We start from the raw sequence: 19,250 nt of genomic DNA, 5'->3' as shown, positions 1-19,250 counted from the left end.
GTGTTTTATCTCTAAGTGACCTTTTTGTTAATGTTGTAGATTGTGTGGGCCACCATGTCAGATCCGGAAACAAAAGTAAAAGATTGATTAACACATTTTGCCTGTGAAAAAATGTTATGGGATCGGGAAGGGGGGGGAGGGACACAGTCACACCAGACAGTCGGGTGCAAAGTACAAAGAGAAGAAAAAAAAAAAAGAACCAAAACCAACAAAAAGCAAAAAAGGCAATCCAGGGAGCGACGGGAGGGCTGCGGACTCCGCTCGGGGCACGGCAAAGCCGGGGCTTGAGATTCTCGAAGTAGCCTGGCTGAAATGAAAGAAGTAAACGGCGAGGCGATACTCTGGCTGAGGCGAGGGGCAGCCTCCCCAGGCCCCCGGTACCGGCGACCGGGAGGGGTGGGGAAGAAGAGCTCGGCAGCGGGGCCGGGCAGCGCTGCCGGGTGCTGGCACGCAAATGGAGTTGACTCGCAGGATTTATTCCGTAAACTGAATGGCTTTTTCTCCCGAGGAGCCCGTCTCTCCCTCTGTTTTCCTTCTCTCTCCCTTTCCCCCTTCAAGTCACACCAGGCTTGTAATCAGCAACAAAAGCTGACATAAATCAAGGGCGGGATTGACAGGGGCTGACAAATAACTGATGGATTGCGGTTGGGGAGCGCTGACAATTGACGGTGGGGCGGAGAGACCCGAAAAAGCGGCGGCGGCGGGGCGGTGCGTGACGACCGGCCTTCCCCCCCCCCCAATCCCGCCGCAACCCGCGCCGCAGCGCTCCGCTTCCCGCCCGCCGCGGGCGGCGACGCGCAGGCCGACGTTCTGCAGGTTCGCGTCCGAGCCTACCCCCGCGTTGTCAGGCAGGAGGGAGGGACAAGGAGGGTTGGGGAGGCCCCCCTTCCACCGCGCCCTTCTTTGGGGGGCTGGGGGGGACGCGGCGGCGGAGCTGTCCCGGAGGACCGGCCGCGGGGACGGGAGCGGGCTGGGCCTGTAAGGGCCGTGCGCGGCGGCAGGCCGCGGGGGGGGGGGGGGTCGGGGGGTCGGGGTCAGTGGGACCCCGCGGCCGCCTCCTCTGCTGCCCGGGGTATCTGCGGCGGAGGAAGAAAAAACGTTGGCGGCGTGTGATGTGAAACACAGAATTAACGCCCAACCCAGCGAAAACAAGGAAGGAGGGGAGGGGAGAGGGAAAGCGGGCGGGCGAGAAAGGGAAGAAAAAAAAAAAAAAAAGAGACCATTAAAAACAGAGGGGGGGAGGAAAAAAAACCCAGCCCCAGCAAAGGGAACGTCACATCCCCTTGACCCTCCAATCACCTCGGGGTCCCATTTGATTGGAAGGCGGCAAAGGCTTTAATCTCAGACTAATTCAGCTGCTTTTGAAGTGAGTTTCTCCGCCAGATCCCGGGCTGGCTGGGCAGCGGCTCGCATCGCGGCTGAGGCCAGCGCTCCGCTCCGCCGACAGCGGCCGAGGGGGGACGGCGGCACGGGCTCGCAGCCCTCCCCCCCCCCCCCCCCCCGGCACAGCCCAAGGATTATTCGGCGCTTTTTTTTTTTTCCGCCTTTTTTTTTGTTTTGTTTTGCCTCCCCCTCCTCTTTCTCGCCGGCCGGCTCCCCCTTCCCCCCCCCCCCCGCCGGAGAGAGCCACGGGACATTTTATGTTTGTTTTCCTGCTCGGGGGGCGTGCGGCTCTTTCCCCTCCCCGCCCGCAGAACGCGAGCGAGCCTTTTCGAGTGCGAGCGGCGCCGCTTGCCCCGGTTTTCATGCGAGGTTTTGGGTCATGATCACATCGCCCTCGCTTTCTGCTATAAGAAGTAGTAAGCGCAGCAGCAGCAGCCTCGGCGAGCCCGGAGGCAGCCCCCGCCGCAGCTCCGCCGGGCCGAACGGGCACGCTGGGAATAACGGCAGCAGCGCGGCCGCCAAGCCCTGCTTCCACGCCGTCCCCCCCTCGGACCCGCTACGCCAAGCCAACCGCCTTCCCATCAAAGTCTTGAAAATGCTGACGGCGCGGACTGGACACGTTTTACATCCCGAATACCTCCAGCCTTTACCCTCTACGCCCGTCAGCCCCATCGAGGTAAGGAGCTCGGAGCCGGCCCCGGCTCTTCCTTCCCCTTCCCTCCCCCCCCCCCCTCCCTCGCCGGGCATGGCGGCTCCGCTTCCACTCCAGGGATCGGGCTGCCTCCCAGCCGGAGTTAGGACGAACGGCCGCGCCCGGTCATCGATACCACGTTTACTGGGATAACGGCTAATCCCCGCGTGAATTAACTTTTCGGTTTTGCTCTTTTTAGCCCTTTTTTTTTTTTCTTTTGAGAGGAAGGAAACGACCCGCTCTGGGGTCACGATCCGAGCACGCAGCTAAAGCAGCGCTCCGAGCGCCGAACAGCCTTGCTTTTGCAGGGAGGTTTTTTTTTTTTTTGGGGGGGGGGGGGGGGAGGGACAGGCTCCGGCGTGGGCGCGTCAGGGCAGCTCGCCGAGCCTTCCCTTTCGGAGGCCCGGTTCGTCCTTTTTTCTCCCCCCCCCCCGTCTCCGCGCAGCTTGCGGGACCGAAGCTCCAAAGGGAGCGGGCGGTGGGAAAGGGTGTGTCCGCGGGAATGAACGGTTTCGTTAAGGTCTCTTAATGAGCACCCCTTTCCCCGGCAGCCCGGCTCGGGCTCCGTTTATAAATAGCGGCGGCGGTCAGGGGGCAGAAACGCTGCGGGCGGGAGGCAAGCGGCGGGGCGCCGGGCTTGGCGCTGCCCGGGCCTCGGCCGGCTCGCAGGGATGCGACACCCCCCCCCCCCCCCCCCAAATTTTTAAAGGCTTTTGTGGAAAACGGCGCAGGCAGGGGAGGGGGCTGGCAGGGCGATGGAGGCGCGCGAAATTGTTCGTCGCTTCCAGGGCTGTTCTCCGCCAAGGCGTGCGGGACGGGCGTCCTAGGTACGCCCCGGGGGTTCTCCGAGCTCCCCATTAAATCCCTGTCTCTGTGTGCCCTTCCCATTCCCGCAGCTGGACGCGAAGAAGAGTCCCCTGGCCCTCCTGGCGCAAACTTGCTCGCAGATAGGGAAGCCGGACCCGTCCCCCTCCTCCAAACTCTCCTCGGTCACCTCCAATGGCTCCGGAGGCGAGAAGGACTCCAAGCCGGGCCCTTTGAAGCTCAGCGACATCGGCGTGGAGGACAAGTCGAGCTTCAAGCCGTACTCCAAGCCGGGCGCGGAGAAGAAGGAGCCGGGGGGCTGCGCGGGAGCCCCCGCGGCGGGGGTCGCGGCCGGGGAGAAGTCGGGATTCCGGGTGCCGAGCGCCACCTGCCAGCCGTTCACCCCCAGGACAGGCAGCCCCGGCTCCGCCGCCTCCGCCTGCTCGCCGGGGCTGCTGCCGGCCGAGGGGAAGGGCGGCGAGGAGAAGAAGGAGGCGGAGGGCTGCGGGAAGAGCGGCGGCTCCGGCTCGGAGGGAGGCCCGGGCGCCGGCGGCATCGGCCACGGCCGGATTAGCGTCAGCTGCGCCGGGATTAACGCGGAGGTCGGGCAGCACCAGGAGAGCACGGCGGGCTCCAAGCCCGTCGCCTCGGACTCCTCCTCGTCCTCCTGCAGCAGCAGCACGGCCGCCACCTCCTCCGCCTCCGTCCTGGGCTCCGGCCTGGTGGCCCCCGTCTCCCCCTACAAGCCGGGCCAGACCGTCTTCCCCCTGCCGCCGGCGGGCATGAGCTACCCGGGGACGCTGGCCGGAGCCTACGCCGGCTACCCGCCGCAGTTCCTGCCTCACGGGGTGGCTCTGGACCCCACCAAATCCTCCAGCCTGGTGGGAGCCCAGCTGGCCGCCGCCGGCAGCCTGGGCTGCAGCAAGCCGGCCGGGTCGAGCCCGCTGGCGGGCGCCTCGCCGCCGTCGGTGATGACGGCCAGCCTGTGCCGAGACCCGTACTGCCTGAGCTACCACTGCGCCAGCCACCTGGCCGGGGCCGCCGGGGCCTCCTGCGCCCACGACCAGGCCCTCAAGTCCGGATACCCCCTCGTCTACCCCACGCACCCCTTGCACGGCGTCCACTCCTCGCTGACCGGCGCCACGCCGCCCTCGCTGGCCGGCCACCCCTTGTACCCCTACGGCTTCATGCTCCCCAACGACCCCCAGCCGCACATCTGCAACTGGGTGTCGGCCAACGGACCCTGCGACAAGCGCTTCGCCACGTCGGAGGAGCTGCTTAGCCACTTGCGGACCCACACTGCCTTCCCGGGCACCGATAAACTCCTCTCCGGCTACCCCAGCTCCTCGTCGCTGGCCAGCGCGGCGGCCGCGGCCATGGCCTGCCACATGCACATCCCCACGACGGGCGCCCCGGGCAGCCCGGGCACGCTGGCCCTGCGCAGCCCGCACCACGCCTTGGGACTCGGCAGCCGCTACCACCCCTACTCCAAGAGCCCCCTGCCCACCCCCGGGGCCCCCGTACCCGTGCCCGCCGCCACCGGACCCTACTACTCCCCATACGCGCTCTACGGGCAGAGACTCACCACAGCCTCGGCCCTGGGGTACCAGTGAGCGCGGGCGGCAGGGCCTCGGCCCGCGGCGGAGTCCGGGGTCCAGGGAAGGGAACCCTGTGGACCTTTATAAAAGTTGGAAAGGAAAAAAATTAAAAAAAAAAAACAACACTAAAAAATCCCCCCTGACTTTTTATAAAATAGTGTTCATTTGAGGACTGGATCCGTGAGCACTGTATTTATTTATGTTAGCTTCAAGCGGGACAACGAATCATAAAGTGCATTACTTAACTGAGCTCGATAGGTAAAAGTGGAACACCCATTGTAGAATATAAATAAAAAGATAGAGGTCTTCTCTTTAATGTTACTTTAAAATTGCTATGATTGTATTGTACGTTCTTATTTAATGTCTCATTGAAACAAACAAAAAAATTTACATGCATGTTTGTTACTAAAAAAACAACTCGCAATTTGTCAGTTATAATTTCAAATTGCAATTATTTTTAAGGTGTATACCCTTGAAAGAGAATTGGTATTTTTTTGTATGTATTCTGGAAAAAAAACAAAAAACAATTCTATTCCAAAAACCTCATTTGCCTTATTTTGTTCTTTAAAAGGAACACTTAACTATTTTTAATTTTTAAGTCCACCCTGTAAAAGGGGTTAAGTAAGGTTTACGTCATGTACTAAAATAGACAATGTATCGCTTTAAAGATTAAAATTCCGTATATTTGATGTATTAAAAGGTTTTACTTTTTTTTTTTTAAATACGCTTTGTTTTGTTATAAAACCCGAGTAGGTCTTGGATGGAGGCGACTGCTAATTTCTCCTTAAGCGTTCATTCAATTTTAATTAAAAATTAAAAAAAAAAACCAAAAAGTTTTTTTTATTGTAACCCCAGGGCTCTCAAAAAAAAAAAAAAAAGAATCAGACGGGAGTATTTTTTTTTTCCCCTTCAGTAGAATTCGTAGGCACGAAGTAGGAAAACTGAGAATCGGTTAAATCTTTTTCACTTTCCTAAGGAAGACTAGCTTTTTTAAAAAAAAAAAATTTACTGTGAAAATCTGTTTTTAAAAACTGGATTTCAATTAAAAGATTTAGTTGTTTCTCTAGAAAGAAACGGGGAAGGCAGGACTTATTTGTAAAAGAGTAAGAAGATTATCTGAAAGCTTTTTTCTTTTTTGTTACAGTGTAACGCAGAGCTGTTCGCCTCTTTTTCCAAACGAGAAGTTCAGAAGCGATTAGGGAAGCGCTGTTTGGTCTCATCCGGTTATTTTCAATTTCTTTCTTCAGTTCGTACGGCAGCACGAGCGATCGTCACGTTAAAAAAAAAAAAAAATCGGACAGTTCCGAGGACTCCTTTTCTTTTAAAAAGGAAAGGAAAGGGGGGGAGGAAAAAAAAAATAAAGCAAGAAGCCCATCCGCTCTTCGGCCGGTGCCAAGCCCGCCGGGACGCCGCTGCCTGCCCAGTGCCCGGGGCCGCCCGCCTGCACTCAGGTAGGAGCCGGGCTGCGACGGGAGAGCCGGAGGCTGCGCAACGAGCCGGGGCCGCTCGGAGCGGCCGTACTGGAGTGCCGGCGAGGGGCTTGGCTCCCGGGGCTGGCCGAGCACCCGCTGCCCCCCCCCGCCCCCGGGAGCGGCAGCTTGGCCGGCCGGCTCGCTGGGTTTTCCCTCCTTCCCTCCCTCCCTCTGCCTTCCCCGCAATATAATTACTGTTCAAAGTTTTCCCGGTGGTGCCTAGATGCTAATTAGGCTAATACGTTTACTCCAGATAATTAGTGGAAGTTAGCGTTAACGTGCGAAGCGGAGGAAAGCAGCAAGCTACCGGAGCTCCGGCGCTCGCCCCGCCGGCACCGGAGCCGGGGCAGCCGGTCCGAAAGCGGCGCGGGGAAACCCGTGGTGCTTTAACCAGATGTGGGGGTTGTTCCCCCCCTCCCCTCCCCCTAAAATGGGAAAGGAGCCTTTGGTACCTCCGCCTCAGGGAAGGTAAAACCAGCTCTCGTTACGAGCTGCGGAGCGCGGGAGAGGGAGGGGAGGCCGCCGAGGAGACTTTAATGGTAAAATGGGGGGCAGCGGAGAGAGGCACGGCGAAGCGGCGCCGGGGGGTTCGCAGGCTCGCAGCCCGGCCAGCCCGCCCTCCTCCAACCACCCTTAGCTGGAGAAAAAATAAAAAATAAAAAAATATAAATCACACTTCGGGCTTCGCCGCGATGAACCCCGCCGCCGCCCCCGCTCGCGTATTTTTGCGGGTTTCGGACCCCGGGAGCCGAAGCCCGCGGCCGTCAGGTGTGGAGGGGGCTGTTTGCGGGAGAGGGCTGGCTGCGGCGCCGGGGATGGCGGCCCTGGGAAGCTGGACACGCAGAGATGTCCGAGGCAAGCGGCGGAAGGAGCGCTTCGCGTTGTCATCACCGCTTCGCTCGGATGCTGTCCCCGAGACTAATGAAAAATTAAAACAGCTGATTTTATGCGTGGAGCGGTGGTAAGGAGGTCTCGCTTCCAGGCTTGTTAAGTATTTGACCTGGCAAGTGTCACCTAGGGTTTTGATATTAATCTAGGACATGTGCTCCCCCCCCCCCCCCCCCCCCAGTACAGATTGACTTATGGACATTAATGTTTTTAGGTAAAAGGACCGCATTTGTTATTTTTTCCCCTCCCGTTCTTACTAACTGGATGGGTCGTGGAGCTGACAGCAGCCGCTGGTCCATGCCACCGAACTAAAATAATTTCGCCGTGAAAAACCAGCTCGAGAGGACAAGCAACAGAAGGGCAAAGCCCATCAAAGCCCGAAACTCTGATCGATCTGACCAGAGTCAGGCATGCATTAGTTTAAATTAAACAGTTTCGTCTTTCTCACAGATCTTTTTTGAACATTAAGGATAAATTCATGTAATATTTAAATCAACTGTCGTCAGACGCTAAGTGCAACTGAAACAGCAAAACAAAAATTAATGCGTTTCCATCCCCTCTCCAAGGCTCACTCCGGCCGCCGCTTCGACAAAATACTTCTGATAAGCAACGCTCAGGGAAGAAGGGTTCTGTTTATCTTATCTAGGGGGAAATGTAATTAAGCTAGTTTTATGAAACAATAAACCACCAGACTCCACAGACGGCAAAGGAGTTTCTGCAATATATCTGAGCCTAGACGGGCACACGCGTCTTGCCTTACGCGTACGAGTCCACGCCGAACGCACACGCTTGCTCGCCTGATTTTAGAGGGCAAAACGTACGCTGCGGCTGGAACACCGGGATGCCGTCACGACGGGGAGATTTCCCTCGGCGGCTCCATTTGCCCAACAAGTCGCCCGCTGCCCACCCGCGTCGGCCGGGCCCGACCCCTTCCCTCTCACCCGAGCTCTGGAACGAGCTGCCCACCCCTACAGCCCGAACCCCCCGGGCGAGGGGGGTCCCGCCAGGCCCAGGCTTTCCGAAACAAAAGGAAACGTGCGTTCTTCCTGGCCCGTAAAAACAGCCATCAAACTTCATTCCTTCGTATGTCGGAACGACGGAGAGAAGTGCTGCCTCGCTTTACTCCGGTTCACTACAGGCTCGCAGCAAAGCGCTCTCTAGGTTTATTTGTTTGGTGTTTTTTTTTGTTTGTTTTGTGTGTGTGGTGCCTTTTTTTTTTTAAAGGAACGAATCTAAAGTTGGAAAACCGCTGGAGTTACCAGCATCAGATCTGCTTTCCATCCAGATTCTGGGAATAAATCCGGAGATTTCTAACCCCCAAGAGGAGACCCCCAGCCCGCGATTCTCTCCGCACAGCTTCGCGAACAGACCTGCGGCACCAAGAGATCAGCCCTGAGCGGAGGGGTCTAACCCCTGCGAAATCTCCCCCTCAGCTCAGTCCCAGGAAATCTGGGGCAGATTGCCTTTTATTTTTTTTATAAAAAGGTAAAATGTGGTTGAGATGAAGCATAAAGGTGTCAAAATAAACAAGACGGACCCCGAGTCTGTACGCTCGCACCTCTTTGGAGGTGGAATGCTTTGGCAGCAGAAGCGGCGCTGAAATTTGAGCAGATTATATACATTCGGGCTTGTGCACAAACGCGAAAAGACTGTCCTAACGCCGGGTATTTCTGCACCAAGCTCAACCAGGTGCTGCTGCTGCAAAAAATCCCACCTCCGGCCGCTCGTTCTGTGCGTGCGTGTGCACAGAGACATTGTTCTCTCTTCATGTCTGAAATTCATCAGCCGCTCCCCCCTCCCAGCCACCCTGTCCCCTACGCGAAAAAAGTCAATCCGTTCAGGCTTCGAATTTTGTCAGAAGCCTTGCGCGTATTTCCTTTTTTTTTTTTTTAATCTTCAAATGAATTAAAGACAACCTGACAATGCTGTCATCTGTCTTCAACGTCACATCAAGGCAAGAAATAACGATAACAGAGCAGCAGAAAGACGCCCACTGAAACCTGGAGGATATATATACACACATACATACACACACACGTATGCGCCTTAAAACTGAAAGAGAGCAAAATTAGATTAGCGCTCTTAGGCTATCGCGGTAAGAACGTGGGCGATTTTTATTTTTTGGGGTTATTTTTTTGGTAGCTCCTTCACCTTTCCTGCCTTATTTCGTGAAGCGCGTCCTCCCCGCTCCAAACCCTTTCTGTGGGATGGGGCGAGCGCTCCCCGCTCCGAAAACTCCAGCGGCAGCACAAAAATACACCCCCGCCCCCCCCAGCTCCCCCCGTGTCAGGTTCTGGTCCCAGCTCACAACACGCGTTCACGCGCTCCCGAGGCTCAGCCCCGAGCGTGGGGATCCCCCCCCTCCCCCGGGGTGGGGTTTGGGGGGGCCCTTTGTCTGCGCCGCCCTGTTCGCGCTCCCGCCCGCCAGGCGGCGCTGCCGGGCCCCGGCGGCGCGTGGTGCCGTCCGCTGCGGGCCCCTAACCCGAGGCCGCTCGGTTTTGCGGGGGGGGGAGGCGATATCTCCGGCCTCATCCGAGGGGTGTTACTGCTACAGAAATGGGTTTAGCAAGGTGCAGACAGCCGGGCCAGACCGGACAGAAGCGTGGCGGCGGTTTGTATTCAATCACGCCCATGATCACCTTCGCTCTGCAGGGTAAATAAATCGCGGTTGTACGAAACCCAATTTGCGCTACACTTGTTCACCACCGATGGGATCTTATCACGGCTGAGCCGTGATAAATTCCGACTCCTGGAAGCGGCAAGCTCTAACCCCGTGCTCGGGGGCTCATCCCTGCGGCAGCAGCAGGGCTGCAAACTCCCAGGAGCAAGTGGGGAAGTTTGGGGTGCCGGCTCTGCTCCCGCACCTCCCTCCCCGCGGGCCCGGGAAAACGCCTCTGGAAAACCGGGAGAAAGCCCCCCCGGGTAGGGAGGGAAACGGCATTTACCGGGAGGTAACAGCCCTCGAAACACCGGCAGGAAAGCTGAGAACGAGCCCTCTGCGCAGAGCAGCCCTGGCGATCCACAGACCACGCTTTGCTTTGGGGAGAGGGAAAATGTCAGCGGCAGAAGCCCAGCTCCCCCCCAGAAAGCCGGGGCCAAACTTCAGATTAATCCTCCTGCGCCCCCAGATCACAAAATTAAATCTGAATAACCGCTGGAAGGATAAAATAATAGCAACCAGTTGTCCGTATTCACGGAGGCTGCGGGACTAATTGTTCCCACCATCGCTGTCAGGCCACGGGATAAGCGCTTGTAAACCCACCATGTTTCCACAAATCCTTTCACCGCTTCCCCTTTGGCCAAGGCTTTTGCGACGTTAATGGGTTTTATTGCACTTTCCGGAGCCGCTGCGCATTAAGCCCAAGCAAGTTCGCTCCGAAAGCGTTGGGTTTTTTTTCCCCACCGCCCCACGCAACCCGTGAATGGGAGGCACCGAGGCTGCTGCAGACTCCGGGCTTCTTTCCCCTGCCGTGATCTCGACGGCAAGCGTGAACTGCAAATCACGAGTTTCTAATAATCTACCCCTTTATAGAAAACACTCCCTTTATCGCTGGTGAAAAAAAAATTAGCCCAAATGCCACATTTATGCTGGGAGGAGGAAGAGGAGGGGGAGGCAGGCCAAGAGCTGCACCCTGCCTGCATCTGACCCCCGCCATGGGGGGAGGGGTCAGTTCAGCTGGGATGGAGACAGACAGCCCAGCTGCGAGGACACAGGCTCCGCACAAGCGAGGTGACCCCACTCTGAATGCCCCTTCAGCCACCACCGTGATAAAACCGCAGCCGTGATACCATGTTCTAGCCTCACTGGAGTTAGCGAGCATCGGCCCAGATCCTCAAAACACAGACAATCTACTTTACCCTTGCAGGGAAACATCTTCCCTCTCATACAATTCGCAGCCCTTCACCCTCTTTTTGTGGGGATGTATTTTTCCCCACCAGGAAAGGCTGACTGCTGCCATCATCTATCACACTTTTTCCTCCATGCTTGAAGCACTTGTCTTGAGGCAGAGGAATACGTATCAATTCCCAGATCTGAAAGGTTTCCAGCCCACAACTCTCACTTCTTATTAGTGTTCCTAATCACCGGGCTATTCTAACACGGGACAAATCTCTGCCCTTCCTTTGAAGGCATTCACTTTGAATAAAGCCGCACCAGGCCAGAGGGAAAGAGAAGGCAGGAACAAGGCTATTTGGTCTATCGGTTATGGTGCTTGCCAAAGCCCATAGCTCAGGTGTTCCAGTCAGCACTCATTTAATCATGTGCCCACCTACACTCTCTTTGCCCAAGCTTTAAACATTCTACACACACACAAAAAAAGGTAACACTTTCAACATCCCCTTTCCACCCTAGATGGTGATAAGAGGAGATGAGTCTACTTCAGTGCAGTAGGAAAAATACAGATCTACAGCCACCAAGTTATTAGATAAACAGCCATCTGAATAGAACCTCAAGTCACCATTTTTTTTTTTAGGAGAAAGCAGAAACCTCCACGGCATGTGAGGCGACAGCAAGCTTTGCCTGGCAAGGCCTTTGTAAAAAGGCAAAATTTCCCACTGCGTGCATTGATGATACAGCAAAGAAAAATCGGTGCTTGTAGGAGAGTTCCTGGCTGTGCGAATAAAAACGTCTCTGCACTTTGGTCTGCGTTTTTGTTACTTTGTCCCACCCCACACAGAGCTACTGGTGATCACCCCCTCTAACCACATGCACATGAAGACCCGCTGCGGCTCACCCTGCCTTTATCAGGCTACTACAGAAACTCACTGATGGAGAACGAAACGAAGCCACTCCAATCTTACTTGTCCCTACATCTATTATTACAACAAGATTTCAAGTTCATTTTGCAGACTTTTTTTAAAAGAAAATTACCACATAGCCAGTTCCCATCTTGAAATACTTGAGCTCATGAGTCTGAGAACATTCACAAGATAATTTTTTTTTTGTCTTACATGCCCCCCTGCTCCCCCCAAGATTACAATTTCCTTGACTATATATTGCACCAGCAGGCCCAGGGAATGTGTTCCAGATAAAACAGATGAGTAGAAATGAGTTCTTTTTTAGAAGGGATCAGCTGCTAAATACATTCCAGTAGAGGTGTCAAAGAGATTTTATGAAGAGAGCTAATCACATTTATAATTATGGTCTTCAGGCTGACTTTAAGGAGTCAGGGTAAAACATTATGCTTGATCAAAAGGAGATAGCCTGCATACATCAACAGGTTTATAAAAAGATTGAGAAAGGAATTTATATCACATGGAGCAACTAATTTTTCTAGTTTAGCTGTGTCATTTGGTTGAGCAACAAATGGTTGTTGATGTATCTACAAATCAGGCACTGGCAATTTCTCTGAGAAAACTGGACACTCAGAGCACCACAATCTTGTTCAAGAGTTAACCAAGTTGGAAAAGTGTTATAGCAGGTCTTACCTCCTCAATGGACAGTCCATACTTTTTATGCTGTTTTAATTTACCTATTTCTAAAGTGACTGAGTTAAAATGGTACAATTTCCTACATGTAGGTATTATCAAAGTAAGCAAAAATACTGGTAAGCTCTGTCCCTGATAGATGACACTGGTATAGTTCATCCCTATTAGAGAAGGTACTTGTGAGTCATCCTAGCTGTGTATATACCACATCACAGGTTATGAAAAAAGCTAACTTTGTAAGGAAAAAAAAAAATTCTTCTAAGTAAAACACTTAAACTTGTATAAGCATAGTGTTCCACATGGTTACTTGTGTTTGCTTGTTGATGGATTGCATCAATTTACATTTATACTTTTCAACTATTAAACACCCTAAGTTCACAATCTAGCGTGAAGCTCTAGTCAGCCTGAAATCAGCAGAAATTTTCTAGCAATCCTAAGGAAGGCAGGATTTCTCCTGGGAGGAAAAAAAAGAGCCCTAGATCTTACAGTCCCGTATAAATAAGAATAAAGTACACGCAACACAGTTGTACAAGTCATGACAATTTGGGAAGCAGCTCGGGAGTACCTTGGAGACAGCTATGGGAATTCTTGTTTTCTGCCTGCGATGAGAAGGTTCACGTGACAAAACCTGAAGAGACCATGCAAGGTAGATCAGTAGTAAACAGGTAAAAAAGAAAACACTGAACACGCATAATTTCAGATGTTATGCGAAATAGAACAGAGCCGGTTTTAGCCACTGTATCACAGACACAGCTTTCAGCTGATGCCTCTCCAGGTAAGAAGAGCACGGGGAGTTTGAACAACACATCCATCTAAGCATCTCTCATGTTTTACTCAAGAAATTGCTGCATTTCAGTGATGGGCAAGATGTGTGCATTTTTACCTTGTATATATTATTTACACAGAAAAGACTTGTCCAGGTCTTTCCCCCAAGAAAATCATAGACTAATAATCTAAAAATGAAAATTTTCTTCAAAAAATCCTTTAAATTAATGAAGGGAAATTAAAGGTTCTACATGTAAAAACAACTTTTTTATGCACATGACCTCTGAAAATATTTACTTCTGATCATTGGATGAAGCAAACAATAATTTAGCTCTACTGCTCAGTAATCTAGCTCAGTTTTTGTAGGCATAGATATATCGACTAGCTTACACACTAACTTGAGCACTAGCAGAACGAGGTAGCAAGTTTTTCATCTCCATCTCAAAACCAATTGTTGCTTAACCATGGTATTTCACCATCTATTAAATGTTAAACTTATTTGTGCAACATTATTCCAGTCTTTCTGCTGCAGACATTAAAATGAGGACAGGCATATTTCTGTGAAGTTTCTTTTGATGTATTTTGTAATTGTTTGATTCTAGAAAAAAAAGCATTGTGAGCTTCAGAAAAGATAAAAGGAAACTATGCTTTCCACACCCCCATTACAAGCTGTCCTTAGGAGTGCGAGTACACGCGTTTCTGGAAGTGTAATCATCATCATCTTGCTCATTACTTGGGATGTCCAGGGCTAAATCACAAACCTTCACACCTCGAGCTAAATACCCTAGCAAGCAGCTGTAGGATACTCATATCCGCTGTTGGCCAGATGCAGACACAGCGTGGGAGGCACAGCATAGTGAACAGCGGGCTACATATGCATACCTACTCAACAGCAAGTTAAAGATTGGCTAGAGACTAATCCGTTTTATAGGCTAAGAAATTGATTTTCAGAGAAGCTAAACTACAGGTGCTCAAGTCTCCTAAAAAAAAAAATCAGCTTAACTCTGGTGGTAATATTAGCAGAGTTCACTACAGTAGAGGAAAGCATGGGAAACATAACCTCAGATTCTGGTGTGCCCCGAGTCAGGGTCCATTGTGTGGAGTGCAACACAAGGATTTTTTTTTCCTTGAGTGGTGGCTAAGGGAATTTGTTTATAACTACAAAACTAGAGACAGAATGGGCTACAAATGTTAATCAAATCCTCATCAGTACAGCAAGAGGTGATACGATGCACTACTGATAAGTAATGAGAATATCAGAAAAGAGGCAGTTGTACAAGTCAGCTCTGGACCAAGTCAGACAAAACTGATTTAAGTTAAATAGGAGAACAAATGAAGTAGGTCTCTAGAGGTTTCAATTTCAGAAGGGCAAACTCTGGTATAGTCATGTCAGCTGGGCTGAGGAACTAACAGATTGAGAGCAAAGTCTTACAAATACTTCATGTCAAGAACGTTAAAGTAATCAAGAACCTACATCCCAAACACAGGAAAAAGAAGAAACAAACCCAGAAGAAGGTACAGACCTAACTGGCTGCACTATCACCTCAAGGAATGTGATACATGTGAAAAAGAAACAGAAGTAACATGTGGCGAAAACCTCTTTTGTTTGCTACTCAGTCCTTACCTTAGAAGCATAGGGGTGAAGCAAGAAATGGCAAAAGAGGAGCTGTGTTAGGCTTTGCAAAGGATATTAACATGGATAAAAACATTTTTTTCAGTTACAGAAATAAAATTAAAAAAGGAATGCAGTAGAGATTAAGGATAACACAGGCATGTTCCCAACCTCAAATTGATATGTTGCATTAATTTAATTAAGAAGCGCAATACTGAGACAACAGTAGCAATGACTTTCTACCAAACTTCACAAAAAAAATATTTGCACAAAATCAATAAAGACCATTTTAAGAAGGGAAATGTGACGTCTGAGATTTATATGTTTATCATTCAAACATAATAGCCAGAACTTTGCAACGACAAGTTGAAAACAACAAGGCACAGAAAAAAAAAAAATCCATCCACAACATTTAGAAGATACAGTCTGGGATTATTTAAAGCAGATCATGACACACTAAATAACTTTCTCCAACTAAAAAAAAAAATCCCACCATTCTGGGCTAAAAAAGCATCATTGGTGTCTTTTCTCAACATTAATAAGAAGGCTCTGCTAAAATACAATGACTGTGGATCACCAGGGTGAGGCAGCTAGTGTAAAGTCCAGCAGAGACAAGCAGAAGTAATAGCACTGTGTAAAGCACTGGGAAGAGCTCACCTGAAATGCTGCATACAGTTTAGTCACCTGCACTCGAGAGATCAACTGGAACTAGAGCAGGTAGAGGAGAAGGACTACTAGGGAGATCAGGGCAATGGGTTTTACGAAATGAGATTGAACAAGCTTGATTTGTTTAGTCTACTGCAACAAAAGCTGAGAGAGAATAGGATTGCTGTCTAACTGTGTTAGTTAAAAAGCTGTGTGTGGGAGGACTATTTAATTTAAAAGAGAATTTTGGCACTAGACCAAATGGACTTTAGCTGGCCATGAATAAGCAAAATTTGAAATTAGGAGACAGTTCTTAACAAACAGAGCATTAATGATGAACCTTTCTGATAGCTGGTGCAGGGTTGGCGTTTTTGTTTGTTATTGGTTTTTTTTATGTCTTTTTTTTCAAAGCATACAGTGGTAGCTCATTGTTTTTGACTCTACCCCAAGTCAGTGCCAATGGCAAATGGCTCACCAGCAACAGCGTAAAGCAATCACATTCTGCAACAGCCATCCTTTGGGAATAGCGGGAATAAACCACACAACTGTTGTTAAGATAGAGTACAACATGCTTAAAAAAAGAACTACCTGATGTGATGGCTGCAGTAGGGAGGGGAGGACTCAGCAGCCCAGCGAATGCCTTCCCGTTCCAAAGCCTCGCAGGGGAGGAGTTGGTAGACAGGATTAAATCTACCACAATTAAATGATTAAATAACATTTTTGTGATGGAAGGAAGCACCAGATACTAACAGTTAGGTAAACAATATTTTAAAAATTCTATATTTTTTCCTTCTGACACTTAAGAAGCCTCAGTTCATTTTTTAACAACAGAAGTAAATCACAAAACAACCAGTTAGAGCCAACCATGCTACACAAAAAAAACGCTACACAACTTCTTCCTTCTGATGGGGAAAGCCATCCTGACAAACCATTACTGTTTCCTGTGGAGACTGAGTTATTATCAAGATCCATAAAATCTTAAGTAGAACAAACCAACTTTTATATTTCTAAAGAAAATAACCCTGCCAAAAATTATTTCTCCTTAAAATGAAATACCATACTGTGAGACACATAGGTAGCAAACAATCTAAAGGCTACTTTGATACCAAACATAAAATCCTCTGTTTTAAAGGAAAATAGCTCTTTATAAAGAAAGTTTACTTTCAACAGCAAAGGGAGTAACACTTGAACCAAAGAAGACTTAAGCAGATGATGATTTGTGAAAGGATTTTTCTCGATGCACAGTTTGAAAAGAAACTGTGAAGAAGTTAACTGAAAGAAGTTAATGTGACGATAAAAAAATCTAAAAAAAAACCCCCCAAAAACCTGATTTCTGCACGGTGACTGACCTGCTGGCAGCTCTCCCCTCAGGGCCACGCAGCCGAGGTTCCAGCGCAGAGCCGAGCCAGGTCACGGCTCGGTGCCTGCTCCTGACCCTCTGCCCTCCTGGAAGCAGAAATGGCTGCCGCCGCTATTTTCACAAGCAAAGGCTGGGCCACCTGCTCTTTCCCTCCTAAAGAGCAGCCTGGTGTGACAAGGGTTGATTTTTCCCAGGTGAGCTGGAGTTGAATCACACTGTTTCTCTCAATTTGCCCAATTAGCATTGCTCGGCACCTGCTGCCTGACAGATCTCCATGAGGTGTCTGTAAAGCCTGGGAGATGTCCACCATAGCTGTGCCCGGGCGTTTCACCCCTCAGGCCGGGTCTCCTCTCACGACTAACTGGGGAGGGGGACACAAATCCTCCCCCTCCACAGCAGTCATGGCTGACTCGACAAGTGCCTTTGGGCCTTGACAGTGGGGGAGCTGAAGCGGCAGCATGGCTTCTCCTGAGGGGAGAGGGAACCTTCCAGAACCCTGCCTGTGGCTGCCAGCGTCGTTTCAGCTTCGCTTTTACAGCCAGTGCGCAGGGGAGCGGGCGTTTTACATCGTGAATAAGGTGCTGCTGACGTGAGGGAAACTCCAGGCCCAAACATCGCATGTGCTGGCCAGTTTCCCGGCTCCAGCCAGCTGCCAAGGCCTGAGTTTGTTGGGGTGAAGGAAGGGCACGCTGGGCAGCACCCATGCCGAGAAACCCACCTGTACAAATGAGAGACAGCCAGGCCGTAGTAAGTACTCTTTTCCCAGGCTGTTTTTACCTTGAATACTGTGGAGCTGATGCTCTCTGAAATTAATAATCTGTGCAAGCAGAGTGACACAAGCGTGGGTTGCGCCATTCCTAAATATATATTTATTTTATTGCGCCATAGATCAGTATAGCCAATAATCATTAAGGCTTCTGATATATATTTAAAGAAAAAAAAAAACATAGCTGAAGTGGAGGAATTGTCTTGGTCACTAATCCTGTTTCAGAAACCTTGACTGCCCCAGCAAAGAAACCAATTGGTCTGGGGCTTGCGGGCGCCTGAAAAATGTTATCCCTGAATGTTTGTGCGGTGCCCGCTACCTGCAGCCTGCTGTGCCGTGAAACAGGGAGGTGGACTCCTGCCCACAGCACGCCTGCTGTAAACGTGAGAATGGTACTCACCTCTTTGTTCCAGTCTGCTGGGGAAAGCACTGGGACTGGAGATGTAACTGTCGTTAGGAAAAAAAGGAGATCAACCTTCATGGGCATTTCAGGAGCTGCCCTCTGCTGAGCACACAGCAGGGGCAAGTTCATGTTAAATGTGCCTGAACCGCCAGCACCACGTAATTTCTTATGGACTGGAAGGTAGCCGTTTGGTGGTGGTAACTTTTAGGGGCAATTGAACTAAAAGACATACTTGTTTATTCAGAGAAAGATGCTAGTAGGGCCACTCAGTCTGTACTTGAATTGTTAAACCCTGTATTAGAGAAGAATATTAAAGTGGAGGTAGAAAAATGGCACAAAGTAGAAAAAGAACAGTTTTAACTACATATTAAGAGTTTCTACCGATATTTTAAATCATGACCAGCAGGTCCCAGTTGCATATGTTCATTAATCTTGTGTTGCCTTTGAAACCTATAGCTTGCTATTTCACTTTTCTAAAAAGTAACCACAGCTAAAATCAGTAGCAGAGACAAATGATACAAATGTAACAGTGGATGTTCTGGGGCTTGGACATTAATGTTTTATTAAGGCGTTCAGACAGCACTCATGACAGGACTAGGCAAACACAGGTGACAAAAACAAATACTTAGACCGTGTGAAGAAAGCAAAGCCTTTATGGTTAAAAGGTCTAAAGTGTTGTTTTTTGTTTTTTGTGGTTTTTTTTTACTGAACTAGAACAAAGATCTTTATTTTTATTTTTTTTTCCCAAAAAGAAAAGCAACTTTGCTTTCTTCTCCTGGACTTTTATATAAAGTTGGTGTAGCATTGTCACACTCAAAACCTCTCCCTTTTGGCTATTCAGCCAATAAGGGAAGAAAAAGGTTTTCCTTCTCTCCACAATACTTCTTGGTTTGCTAATGACATTCAACACAAAATACGAAGGATATGCAGTTCATAAGACCTCCAAAAGACACAATAGATAGTGGGTTCATAAGGGTGGGACTTGTATGATTTATGCTTATTCTGCTAACAAATGTGACCTTTTCAGATCTGTCTTCTGCATTTTAGTAGCAGAGATACAGATTTCCTGCAAATGCAAGCAGGGATAGACTGATGATTTATCTGCGTACAGAGTTGTGTTGATTTGACTAAAGGCTTGCCTGCACATGGAATTATTCAAGAATAAAGGCAGCGCTCTTACTGAATAGCTTCTTGTGCAGACATGGTTGTTCTCAAATACAAACTAGAATAAGGTAATCATGTTATGCGATAAGCTTCTACATGTAGAATACTTTTGTAGGGCTGTTACCATTAAATTCATACCCTGCCTCAGCCTTCAAGTACAGTAATATCTTAAACTTGAATTTTTAAAAACCTCTTCATTCAAAATTCTGGGAATCCTTTCAAGGTTTGTTTTTTTTTTTTTCTGTTGAAACTTACTTGTGTTAGTTTTAATG

The 19,250-nt window shown here is 50.0% G+C and overlaps 1 protein-coding gene across 1 annotated transcript; it reads left to right on the top strand.

Annotated features, from left to right (window-relative positions):
* Positions 1–1,038: 1,038 nt before the first annotated feature.
* On the top strand, positions 1,039–5,302 carry ZNF503 (zinc finger protein 503). Its single transcript, XM_075422915.1, has 2 exons — positions 1,039–2,059; positions 2,971–5,302. Exons 1-2 carry the CDS (start codon positions 1,763–1,765, stop codon positions 4,489–4,491), a joined length of 1,818 nt encoding a protein of 605 aa, XP_075279030.1. The 5' UTR covers positions 1,039–1,762; the 3' UTR covers positions 4,492–5,302.
* Positions 5,303–19,250: the final 13,948 nt, after the last annotated feature.

This window comes from Opisthocomus hoazin, chromosome 6 (assembly GCF_030867145.1).
Source record: "Opisthocomus hoazin isolate bOpiHoa1 chromosome 6, bOpiHoa1.hap1, whole genome shotgun sequence".
Classification (NCBI taxonomy): domain Eukaryota; kingdom Metazoa; phylum Chordata; class Aves; order Opisthocomiformes; family Opisthocomidae; genus Opisthocomus; species Opisthocomus hoazin.
Note: the sequence above shows the minus strand (reverse complement) of the source record. Positions and strands in the feature narration are given on the sequence as shown.